This window comes from Corvus moneduloides, chromosome 5, assembly GCF_009650955.1.
Source record: "Corvus moneduloides isolate bCorMon1 chromosome 5, bCorMon1.pri, whole genome shotgun sequence".
In the NCBI taxonomy this organism is placed as follows: domain Eukaryota; kingdom Metazoa; phylum Chordata; class Aves; order Passeriformes; family Corvidae; genus Corvus; species Corvus moneduloides.
In genome coordinates, this window is record NC_045480.1 from 2,776,402 (window position 1) to 2,789,448 (window position 13,047).

Here is a 13,047-nt window from a genome sequence, read left to right on the forward strand (position 1 = left end):
GTTTTAAGAACACAATACATTACTCATCATTGTAAGAAAACTGACAACTGTCATGGCTGAAGTTGTATCTGTACTTATCAAATATCAGCATTTCAGCTGATTTTTGCACGGAGAACTCTTTGTCCCTATTGAAAATAGTATTCCCTAAAGAAGACTACATTAGCACTGATGATTACATCAGAGTAAGACCAACCTAGGCCAGGGAATGCTTCACTGTATTAAAAGTCGTAGCAAAAAGGTGTCAGGAATGGCAAGAGACTCCCAGATACTCCAGTTGGCAGTAGGATTCCTCAATGCATGTGTAGCATTATGGCTTTAGAGGCTTTGCAGGCATTGCACAGATTAATCACACAAAGTAATGATCTCACAGTGAAGGGCTGAGCTGGAATTAGAGAGATTTATGCTCAGGTCCCAGCTCTCGGAGTTCTCACCCCTGGGGAAGTCGTATCAACTCCTGCATCTCGCCTCCCCTTCCCACAAAACCTCCTTTGAATTACTGATTGCAGAACCTGAGTGAAGATGCCAGAGGGAAAGACCATTCCAAAGGCTTTTTAAAAATTATTATTTTTTCCTTAATACCTGCTGTGAGGCACTGTCTTGTTTAATTCATGATTCTCTGAAGAAAGATTTGCCATCTTAAGGGAATAAAACCAAGTCTGCATTATCTTTTTAAAAACATCACGTGTTTCTACTACTGCTGAAGTCTAGGCCTCAACAAAACACTCACATGGACCTACCAAAAAATGTGCAGTGCAATTTCAGGTAATAATGAGTTTGATGGGATGTGGTTACAACGTGTTTGAAGACCCAAAGTTTGGGTCAGGCAAAATTATGAAGTTAGCAGAGCATTTTTTGACCTAAATTCCCACAGGAACAGAAGGGCACAGCAAGAAATACTGTCCCACAAAGCTTTGTGTATTTTGTCACTCCCACTGCTGAATACCTCAAGACTTTGGTTCTTCTGGAGTCAAAAGTTAGGCTCTTCCTTTAATTTCCCAAGCTCACATCACAGAAAATAAGACATTTAACTGTCGTGATGAATTTCTACGCCTGTTACTCCACACCAGCTCACCTGCAACCCCTTGAACATCCAACCTCTGGCATTTCTTTGGTCACATCCCAATTCCTTTATAAACCAAAGAGATATCCAAGATTTCTTGGAATGTGGCTTCTTCCCATCGCCCAAGACACAAAATGCAGGCCAGGGTTTGGTGAGGATGGGAAGAAAAGGGAAAGCATGTGGGTGGAAAAAAAACCAATGAAGTTCAGTCATGTACAGAATTTTTTTTTTTTGGGTTTGGGTGTTGGTTTTTTTTTTTTTTTTTTTGTTTTATTTTTTAATTGACACTCAAAACTTCTATGAAGAATTTGCCGTGAGACAATAACTGTGTCTTGGTGGTGACATCTGTGCCATGCACAGCCCAACAGCCAGAGGTGACAGTCACACCTCCAGACATCTCCGACCACAGCAACCAAACCTTCCTGCCCACACTCCACCTGAAATTGCACTGGGAGGCCTCAGAAATCCCACAGGATTCCAACCAATCTCCAGCTGCCTTCAAAGCATAATTAACTGCAATTGCCTTTTTGATTTTATCTCCATTTTCTCAGGTTCTGGGCAATTTGGGAAAGCTCTCTGTGTACCTACAGGTAAGAATGCACACCAGTGCATGCATCTACTTGTCTGGAGTTACCAACTTCCCAGTGGATCTGCTTTTCTCAGGGCCTCCTCAGAGAATGAAACTTAGGGAAGAAGCCCATCCTTTGGGAAATTCTCCTTCTTATCCTGTATAGTTACCGATAAAAAGATTTCTGTTCCTGCTGGTGATATGAGCTCAAATCAAGGGAGTGTTCAAGCTCAGCTTGGCTCCACTAGGCTCAAGCTCCTTGCTTCCCACAAGGTTTTCTGACAAATTGCTCTCACAGGGATTTTAAAAAAAGATGCTGACCTGGCCCTTGCAGTAAGAAAGAGACTTTCCTTCCTTCTCTGCATTAATTTTATAGTTTCCCAAAAAAAACAGAAAGAAGGGATTCAGAGAAAGCAATGGGGAACCTGTACAGGAAAAAAAAGGGGAAAGTCTGACCTGGGTCAAGGAGTAATTGATACTCCAGGCTACAGCTTCGTCCATTTTCAAAGAATCATAGAATCAGGGAATGGTTTCAGGGAATCCCCAGGCTGGATGGGGCTTGGAGAAACCTGGTCTAGTAGAGGATGTCCCTGTGTTGGAAGTAGATGGTCTCTAAGGTTCCTTCCAACCCAAGCCATTCCATGATTCTATGAGAATTCTTGCCCCTGCAGGGAAGGTTCAGCACTAGTTTCATTCAAAAATACAGACTGGGTGTAGTCAACGGGTTGGAGAAATCCATCCAAAAAATTAGAGAGCTGTTTCAATCTGAAAAACTTTCCTAGTCAGTGGAAAATTCAGCTTTGCTAGAAAGTCAGCTGGAAGTTTCCGAGCCAGTCCAGGCAGGGGTTTGCCTGTACACCCCAAGGAGAAAGGCCAAGAACGAGGCATCCAAACACAGCCCTGCCAAAACCTCCCTGGTTTTACCATCCAGAGCTCACATCCAGACCTCCTGTCCTGCTGTTCGCACTGCACACGGAAGGGTTTCCAAGAAATGTTTGTTGGCAGCAATCCCAAAAAACCCAGCTTCCGAACCGCTGTGGGAGCAGAGGTGGCTTCTTTGCGGATTTTGAAAGCTGAATTTCCAAAGAAATTCCAGCATTTTTGAACAAGGCCCTTGATTATCCTAAGCAAAAATATTTCTGTGAGCCTAAGGAAAGGCTGGTGGTCGAAGGACCTGAGGAAGATGATCCTGCCCACATTCCTATATTGTTATTCCAAGTTTTGCACGGCATCGGGGATGCTTCCCCCCTACCCTTCCCGTAAACCTGCTGGGATCATAAAAACAGTTATGGTGGAAAAAACTGTGTGAACCCAGGTTTTAGAAGGAATTTCTTGACTATGAGAGTGGTGAGGCCCTGGCACAGGCTGCCCAGAGAAGCTGTGACTGCCCTTGGATCCCTGGAAGTGTCCAAGGCCAGGCTGGATGGGGCTTGGAGCAGCCTGGGATGGTGGAAGGTGTCCCTGTGCATGGCAGGGGAGTTGGAATGAAATGGTCTTGAAGGTCCCTTCCAACCCAAATATTCTATGATTCTATGTCCCTGCTCGTGGCAGGGGGGCTGGAATGAGATGACCTTTAAAGGTCCCTTCCAACCCAAGTATTCTACAATTCCCACTCATACCCTCTGGGACAGATGGCAGGTGTTTGGTAGTGGGTCTGTTCCCACCTCCCACCCTCCTTCCCCTCCTCCAGTAATGCATTTTAAGCCAATTTTGATATGAGACCACTGTGACCTCTACTCAGAGGTGCCACCAGACCTGGGAGCACTATGATGTCTGTGATCCCAAGGTTTTCAGTTGCACAAGCAAAACCTTTTGGGATATAATCAACATTTCAGAGCTAAATTCTGAAGCATTCTCACCTGTGCTCTGCAAGCAGAGGCTCCCTGGTCTGCCAGCACTACTACTACTACTACGTCTGAGCTGGAATAAATGTGTGACATTGCAGAAATGGCTGACAAAAAGAGGACAGTAACTTGTGACAAGTGAATGTGACCCATGCAAACAAAACCCAGAAATCTAGTGATACATCTGAGTGGGCAGATTTGTATGGGCTTCATGCATCACTTTTCCCCCACATAATCTGAATCTGAATGCTCTGGCCCTGTGACACAAATCAGGAAGTGACAGATAATGAAACACAAGCAGAAAAGGGTGCACAAGCCCTTCCAGCTCCCATCAGCTATTTCATAACGCCTGTTTCAGACAGAGAAAAAACACCCAGCCCAAAATGTCTTTCCAGTAGCCTACAGGAGTCAAGAGGTTCCTGGTACAATGGACACCTCTGACACTCCAGATCCTACCTAGAATCCCACACTATCTGAGGCAGCTGAACAAGCCCCATGACCTCAGTGTGGACCTTGCTGTTTATTCCCAAAGGGCTCTGCTCAAGAAGCTGCTGTTTTAATCCAAATTTTAATCTGATTTTGCTGCAAAAGGAAGGTGCTGAGGGACTATTTCACTTCAGCCACCAGAGTCACATCCACATGGGGCTTCGTCATGCAAGACAAACCACTCACACACAAGCAATTTTGTGGGGACCATTTCACCTGGCCAGTCACAGCACCGGCCACGGTGATCAGCCCACAGCCACTCTTCTTCATGTGGCTCCACACACATCCTGCCAATCCCAGCAGCTTCAGGATTCCAGCTGGCCACTGAATTCTAACCCCAAACAGCTCAGAAGCCCTGAAAGGCACATCCAAGCTCCTGCTTCTCTAAAAAATCCTTTTCTTATACCAGCAAAAACTGAAAAACAAATGGAGTTTAGGCTATTAACGTTTACACTGAGCATCATACATGATTTTTTTCTGAGGCTTCAGTCTCATTGAACTTACTTCTTAATGGGATCAGATATGGAAAAGAAGGCACCAAAGAGAAAGTCTTTCTCCTAAGACAGTTGGCCCTTCTCAGTAAATTAAAATCAGAGGCTATCCTGATCTGGAAGGGACCCACAAGGATCATCCCCATCCAACTCCTGGTCCTGCACAGGACAACCCTAATTACTGGGATTCATTCAGCTGTTGACCTCAATAGGAGTTTTCCCCAAATCAAAACGTGAGCAAAAAACAAAAGGCTTAAAAATGCACGAAGCAAAACACAACATAAAATTCAGTGAAGCACAGAGAGGAACACACACAAACAAGATCTGAAACTCACTGCTAAATATCACACAGATTCCAAGGGAAGGATTTAGTCAACCCTAAAAGTTAGGGCTGGCTTCAGTTTGGCATCGAGGTATCAAATCAGATTTGCAATGAGTTCAAAGAATTTTTATATGAAACCATAAATTGGCCATGTTTGTGAAGCAGGCAGTGTCGGCAGGACGCTGTGTGGAAGCTTTAAGGAAATATCAAACCACAAATACAAACTACTTCTCCAGACAGGGTGAACCTGTGAAAGCCACAGCAACAAGAAATGCTTTAGGAAAAGACCTTGTTTATACAAATCCCCAGGTTCCACACGCACATCTCCCTTTGCTACTCCAGCAGCACCATCCCAGCACTGAATCCACCTGGGTTGGAACGAGTCCTTTGAAACACCCCACAAGAAATCTTACAGTAGGGTTTTTATTTTTAATTTTTAAAAGCATTCCTCACTCTTTTCCACAGGTCAGACCACGGGAAGAACTTCGACCAGAAAAAATTCCCACAAACTCCCCGATGGATGTTGAGTTTTAATTCACCAATGTCCTGAGTAATGCTCCTTCTTACTCCATGGCCTTCATTTCCTCAAAAAGACTCTGGGCTTTTTCTTTCTCCCTCCTCAATAAATCACTCATGCAAGAATTCTGTGCCCATCTGCACCAAGGTAAGCATGTATTTCAGTCTAATACAAATTCAGTACATTTTAGTCTAAGACTGGTTTGTGTAGACAAGAGAAAGAAACTGAAGAAAAGCCCTCTCCAAAAGAGCACAAAAATTGATGTCCAAACTCTATACACCTCACAACACAAGAAGTTTCAAAAATGAAAGATTCTTTCAAGTAAATGAAGAGAAAACACTGGATTTATCCAAGTTTGCACCAACACAAAGCCAACACCCCCCCAGTGTGAGAAGACCGCGTTCATTAGGATTGAACAAAGGAATGAGAGAGCGCAGGTTTCTCTGTGTAGGATCGAGGGATGCGAATCCATGAGGAAGCTGTACAGCCTGGAACCTCCGAAGGCTACACCAGCACCACCTCCACACCCCAAACACCCCATCCATGCCTCTGCTGTACCTTGAAAGGGACGTTCATTCACCTCTTCGCCTCCCCAACGTGATGGCCAAAGCTTCTTCCGAATAATACCAAAACAGGAGGATGAGGAGCACACAATCAATCCTTGTTAAGGCTGATGATTGTTCTCGATGCACCCTGGAAGAGAGGAACACGCAGTGAGTGGCTTGTGCCAAGATGAGTCCTTTCACACAGATCAGCCACATTAAACAAACAGCCTTTTTCTGCTTGGGTTTTGTTGTGGATGACTGGGATTGTCCAACTAAACTGAGACTGTCCCAGCCACTTACGGAGTCCCCATGTAGAATAAGTTTATCCAAGTATTCCAAGCTCACATGGAGAAACACCAGCCTGCAGAAGACATGGAGATGGTTAAGAGGAAGACTGAAGACCACAGCTCAAGTTTCGCGGAATAACCCAAGTTTGCATACCCTGTTAATACACCAGGAGCTAAAGGATAATTAATTTAAAAAATTAAGATAATTTAAAATAATTAAATAATAAATAAATCAAATAATTAAATAAATAATTAAAAAAATTAATCCTAAATTGTTCTGTTCCCCAGACAGGACAACAAGGATCATACATCACTTGGCCTGAAGCTGGAAAGATCTCCTTTTAAGCAAGATTTTACATCCAAATCTAGACTGCTGCCTTAAAAACACCCTTTTTTTTGGAGAGGAAAGTGAAAGTTTGTGGGCATGAGCTGCGTACTCATCAGGTCAGCCAGCACCAGTGGGAAAAGAGGACAAATCTCTGGACAGCACAAACCCTTCTGGAGGCCTGGAACAGGGGAAGGTGCCTTCAAAGGCTCCTCTGCTCATGAAAACAGCCCCAAGGTGGAATTAGGAATGGATCAGTTAAAGCATCTACAGGAGTGAGAGTGACTCCTCTGGAGCTGTGGGTATGTTGGCAAGGAGGAGAGGAAAACAATATTCCATCAGGCTGGGGGAGAGACAAGTGAATTATTCCCTTGGCAACCAGCTTCACGGGACCTGGTTCTCTCCTCAGTTATTCAGCTGTATATATTTGGTTCCTCAGTTACTTTCTGTAGGACTCCTCCCGTTTTAGATCTCATTTCCAACTCAAATTGGCCACATCTTCCACGTGCTGCACAAAGCACAAACAAGCAATGTGCATTTTTCTAAGGTAAGGTGAGTCTAAAACAGCCGAAACCACCTGAGCCATGGGAACATCTGGCAAAATTAAATGTCCTTCTCAATGGAGCAAGAGAAAAGCTGATGCTCTTTGTTCTACTGCTTTATTAGGGCATTAAAGCCTCACACAGAGTGAGCTCCCAAACCATCCACCCACAGCAAAGGCAGCAGCAGAACCAGGGCCTGAGAGGTCCAAGAGCAGCTCCCAGGAACCTCTTAAACATCTGGGTGTAAGTGATGGAGACTTCCAGGTTAGAGAGCACCACTGTAAAAACCAACATCCCCACATCCAACATCCCTGGATGTGTCCAAGGCCAGGTTGGATGGGGATTGGAGCAACCTGATCTAGTGGAAGGTGTCCCTGCCACCTGTCTTGGAACTAAACGGTCTTGAAGGTCCTTCCAACCCAAACCATTCTGTGTTTCATAGAAGGAGATACATTCTGCAGGCAGAGGGAAGGAGCAGCAGAGCATCTTCTCCCTCATGGTGCAGCAGTGCTCCCTGGACACCCACTCCACCGCTTTGCATTCCCCAACAAATAACCCAGCCTGCCCATGGCAATGTGGATCCCCAATCCGGCTCTGCAGCAAAACAGGCTCCCTCTAATTATCCCTCAGCCTGACGACATCTGAATGGTGGAACAGGAACACGTCAGAGACACAAAATGAGAGAGTGTGAAAACAAGCCTGTCTCCTTTCTCCCTTCACACCGCAGGTCCCAAGCGCACGAGGACTCGCTCCCGCCTGAGTCATTCCCAGCAGCGCTTCACAACCACAGAGCATTCCCACGCAGGAGGCTTTTTTTGCAAAATTATTTAAAAATGAGAGGACAGCGAGAGCGACTCTGGGACTCAAAGGAGCAACAGTGTGATGAGAAGGATCAGTCGTGTCTATGGAGCCTTATTAGAAGTAATTTATAGGCAAGTAAAACAAATATCCCCCCCCACTTTTCCATGAAAACTCTGAATTCCATACTGATTTACACGCTTTCCAATCTCATTGACTTCAGAGGGATTGCCTGTGGTAGGAATCACCAGGCTGCAGCCTCCCAGCAACAGAGTAATCCCTTCATATTCCCCCTTTCAAAAGCCCCATCATCTGACCAGGTGCTGCAATTCAGACCCCATGAGCTGAGTTCCAGCCCTGCGGCAACGTTTCTCCTCTCCCTGCAAAAGCTTGGGAAGGTGGAGAAAGGGAAATAAAAGTCTGATGATGGAAATGCCTCTTGGAGCGTGGCTGGGCTGGGGGGAGAGAGGCCCGAACCCTCCTTCCACCTAATTAAATCCAGATCCAAAAGCTGTTCTGATCTGAGGGCATTATGTATTTTTGTTAGGAAGGGCAGGGATAAATGAACTCCTAACTCTGGCCCTAATCTTTTTTTCATTGTTGTTCAAATTCTCCCACTTCCTAAGATTTCAGCGTTTCCTTGTGATAAAGAGGAGCTCTGGCCTGCCAGCTCATCTGCCCATTTTCTCTCCACGGCATCTGGGCAGATGCTCCCCCCAACCAAGCTCTTAAAAAATCACAGGACCTGCTTCTCCATTTACAAACATTGGTGCAAAAGGCAACTGCTGACCCCACTCTTTGGTCACAGCTGTTATTTACAGCACCACCAGCACACTGGAGAGATGATAATAAATGTTTAATGGTCCAGTAAACACCAAGGGCTTTATCTCCAGCCCATTTCCAAGCCTGATCAAATATAATAATCCTTTGTATGTCTGTCCGCCACTTCCCTGGCTTCCTGTGGGATGGGAGGAGATGGACAGGGCTGCTCTATATTCAGAATATAGGGAAAAAGGGGTTAGTTATAGGGACATAAATGTTTTCCCTGCTTCCATATCAATTCTTTGCTCCCAGAAGGTTAGGACTACACATCAACCTGTTGGACCTCAACTTCTACATAATATAGAAATGCAGGCAGCATCTACCTCTAGGATTCAACGCAGCAGTTATAAATAACAGGAATATTACACAGAGGAAGTGGGGAATATGCGGAGGAAATTGAGAGAAGAATCATTCACTTACAGACTGGGCAGATAAACCACTTCCTCAGATCTGAAATGGAAGATCTATTCCTCCTCCAATTATAGCTGTGGGTCCATTACTCAATATTCCCTCCCCATGCAAGTCTTACTTATCTCATAGAGCCTCATCTCTCCCAGATGACACTGTAAATGAGTCATTTGACACATTAAAGTGAAGCAGTTAGGGTTTTATTATGCTATTACACATCACCGTGACAAGCTTCCCTAAAGACCTGATGCTAAATCACAGCCCAATTCTGGTTTGGGAAACCGATCCTAAATCACAGTCCAGTTCTGGTTTGGGAAACTGATCCTAAATCACAGTTCAATTCTGGTTTGGGAAACTGGTCCTAAATCACAGCCCAGTTCTGGTTTGGGAAATTCACACAACCAAGAGAAAAAGCCACGAGGACTCTGCAGGTCAGACCTCCCCATTTAGGGCTGCACTTATTCAATACACAGGCTCCAGGAGCCAGACCTTTTCCACAGCTCTCCAGACCATGTTCAAGGTTTGGGTTGTTTTTTTTTCAGCCTCCAAAGGAGCCCCAAAATCAAGTCCTGGCACTGGTGAGGTCTTTCATACAGCCAAAGCCACCTGACTCCACCAACACCAGCACTTCCTGGCTCAGATGACAGGAGAGACCTGCTTCCCAGTTTGATCTGGTCAGACTGGAGGGTCTTCTAAGGCTGATCTGTGCAGAAGATGAGGGATCAGGGCAGGATTATGTAAACTAAGGCTTGAAGCCAAAATAAAGGAGCCTGGAGGCAGGGCTGTCATCAGGGCGTAGCTCAGCTGTGCCTCCACGCACCAGCCCCTTCCCTCCCTCCCTCCCTCCCTCCCTCCATGGGCCATTTTCACTCAGCGTGGCCAGGAGACTCTTGCAGAGGGCGTTTGAAACTCCCAGAGCTGCCAAAAATGTCCAATTAAAGCCCAGTGAGAGCTCATAATAAATCCACCCCAGTGAACCGCAGCCCTGCTCGGCTGCCTTTCTGGGTGAACCCAAAAATCGTGAAAGCAAAGACCTCCTGGCAATTACACCCAAAAGGTTTCCTGTCTCTGCACAAATCTTTGTTTGCTTTGGGTTTTAGTGGTAGATGGGAGCACAGACTACAACTTGTGGGAGATAGGTTATTGCTGCTAAAGCAAAGAGCCTTTTTCCTTCCCCCCCGAACAGATAAAGCACTAAAAATGCTGCTCTGAAACAGCTTGGTCCTGCATTCACAGATGGCAGCAGAAATTAGCATTATTTATCAGTGGCTTTAGTCACTTTTTAAAAGAAAAGCAGATAAAGGAAGACATGCACCTGAATTAAGGCTCCTTACCCTTTCTTTTGCAACTAATACTTCAAAATGCAGCAGGGAAAGAACGTTTTGCAGAGCTTTAGGAAATCACACTTGAAAAAAAAATACATTTACCCAAGAAGGCGAATGAAAACAAGCAGAACAATAAGAGTCACGGAAGTTTGCTCTGAGGAGACAGCTGGGAAGGTGAAAGGAGGAAGCAAGCAAAGAAAACACACAGCATAAAGATAGAAATTAATCCAAAACAGCAGGAGAAGAATTATTAAGCCATTTTACATTCTTCCAGCAGAGGAGATGTGATCACACAGTGCTGTTCGATGCCAAATGTAGCTGCATTTGTGCATAAGTCACACCCCTGCAGAGGGCTCAGCCCAGCCCTGCATCTCCTGAGGACCTTGATCTCCCTGTCTCAGAACAGTGGTGGAGGTTTGAAAGGACCTCTGGAGATCATCTGGTCCAACTCCCTGCTCAGCAGGGTCACACAGAGCCAGCTGCCGATGATTGTATCCTGATAAAAGCTCAATATCCCCAAAGATGGAGACTCCACAACATCCCTGGGCAACCTGTGCCAGGGCCTGGTCACCCCCACAGCCAGAACGTGTTCCCTGATGTTCAGAGGGACGCTCCTGTGGTCAGTGTGTGCCCATGGCCCCTTGTCCTGTCCCTGGGCACCACTGGCTAGAGCCTGGCTCCATCCTCTCTGCACCCTCCCTGCAGGTGTCGATGGACAGGGATGAGGCCCCTGGAGCCTTCTCTTCTCCAGGCTGAGCAGTCCCAGCTCTCCCAGCCTTTCCTCAGAGCAGAGATGCTCCAGTCCCCTCACTGGGCTCTCCCCAGTCTGTCCATGTCCCTCCTGTCCTGGGGAGGCAGAACTGGACCCGCTGCTCCAGGTGTGGCCTCAGCAGTGCTGAGCAGAGGGGCAGGATCCCCTCCCTGGACCTGCTGGAAGTGTTTTGTCTCACACAGCCCAGGCCACCACTGTCCTTTCTGGGCACATTGCTGCCTCAGGGTGAACTTGGTGTCCAGCAGGACCCTCAGGTCCTTTCCTGTCCAGCTCCTTTCCAGGTGGGTGACCCCAGCACAAACTGGTGCCTGGGGCTGTGTGAGGAATTGCAGGGAAATAGCAAACACAGGAAAGAAAAACACTTGTAGGCCACTACAAAATCTGCTGTCAGGGAAGCTCATCACCAAAGAGCTTAGTTCAGATGAAGGACAAATAAAAAAAGGCACAGAGAGCATCATATGATAAATAGGCATCATTTTCTCCAGCAGTGAAGCCTGTCCTCACTGCAAGAACTTGCCATTTCCTCCCAGCACAAATGGATTACTCATGGACAGAGAAGTCGGGAACAAAATTAACTCTTGGAGCCCAGCGTGTCCCAGGAGAGGAGCTCAATCCCAGACTGCTCCTTCCTCCACAGCACTCAGACCAGAAGCCTGGTGGCCTCTTTGATTGCTTCCATCACCACAATAATTACTTTAATTTTTAGCTTCTTGATTTTGGCAGAGACTCTCTTAAAAGCCGAAGGAAGAACAATTAAATGTGAGAATTAAGTGAAATAAGGTGCCAACAGGGTTTGGTGTCTGCCCCTCTTCCCTTAAGTGGGGTGGAAGATTAAGTGCTCAGCACATGGGCTCCTGAGAAAGCCTCCAAAGGGAGGCACCCTCAGAAGAGATCCAAAAAGCCTTTTTCTTAATAGAAACCACCTAGAACTTGCCAAAACCCCCCTAAATTCTGCAGGACTGGCAGGATGGAGCCTTGGCTTCAGCTCCCACTTGGGCTTAGCAGTACAAATCCACCTCCCACACACCAGGGAAAGCAACCCAAAGTCTATTCTGTCCTTCCTGTGGTGCTGAGCAGCCAAAATGCGAGTCACTCCTCCAGAAAGTACAGAGTGAGCTGATTTATGGACTTACCAAGGAGGGAAGTTCTGATCAGGGTCCTCTTTACCAGGATTTTCATGTGTTTTACGTTAGGTATTCATTGGACCTGAGGAATCCACAAGCACTCCCACTGCACACGATGCTGAGAAGAGGGACCAGGACACAATTCCTTCCCTGTTATGTTATCACCTGCTCAGGTTTGAGGGATTCAGCACCTCTGTTCCACACAGCCAGACAGTGCTGCAGATTTCTCACCAGGGAACAAAGCAATGGGAACCCAACAGCTACACCAGCAGCAGCTCAAGGAGCTCCCAGTGTTGGCTGCCCAAGGAGCCCAGAATCCTGGGATCACAGTTCTCACCCTCTTTTTTCAAGAATACAGTCATCAAAAATTGTCTCTTGCTTGAAGGCTAACTGCTGTGTGACAGTCACATTCCAAGTTTTCTACTCATTCATGAATTCAAAAGTCAGGCTGAGCAGGTGCACCATTAAGTCCAGTTTCCTTATTTTTGAGAACACGTGTAATTATCCCCAACTTCAGAGACACAAACCACTCCTGGAGAAGTGACTTGTCAAACAGCAAGATGACAGACGCAGCAACAAGAGCCCACTCACCCTGCCACTGGTCTCATGTCTCACAAAATAATTGCCTTCCCACCCAGAACTAAAGGTTACAACTACAGAGAGAATGAGTCAAGCCGGAAAGACATATTTAAAAAATGGGAAAAAATGGAACAAAAAAGGTTTTATGAAAACACACCGGCATGTGTAAGCCAGGAGAGAGACCATTTCTGCATTGCACCTTGTTTGCTCATGCTTTGTCTCAGCTGCCAAC

General features: G+C 46.1%; 1 protein-coding gene across 2 annotated transcripts in view; it reads right to left on the bottom strand.

Moving 5' to 3' along the window:
• The window catches only part of PTPRA (protein tyrosine phosphatase receptor type A), a 114,911-nt gene that overhangs the window by 81,760 nt on the left and 20,104 nt on the right, over positions 1 to 13,047 (bottom strand). For both annotated transcript variants that reach the window (XM_032108794.1, XM_032108795.1), the window contains exon 2: positions 5,847 to 5,981. In XM_032108794.1, the coding sequence (XP_031964685.1) occupies positions 5,847 to 5,864 (18 nt within the window). In that variant the 5' untranslated portion in view covers positions 5,865 to 5,981. The remainder of the gene's footprint in view (positions 1 to 5,846; positions 5,982 to 13,047) is intronic.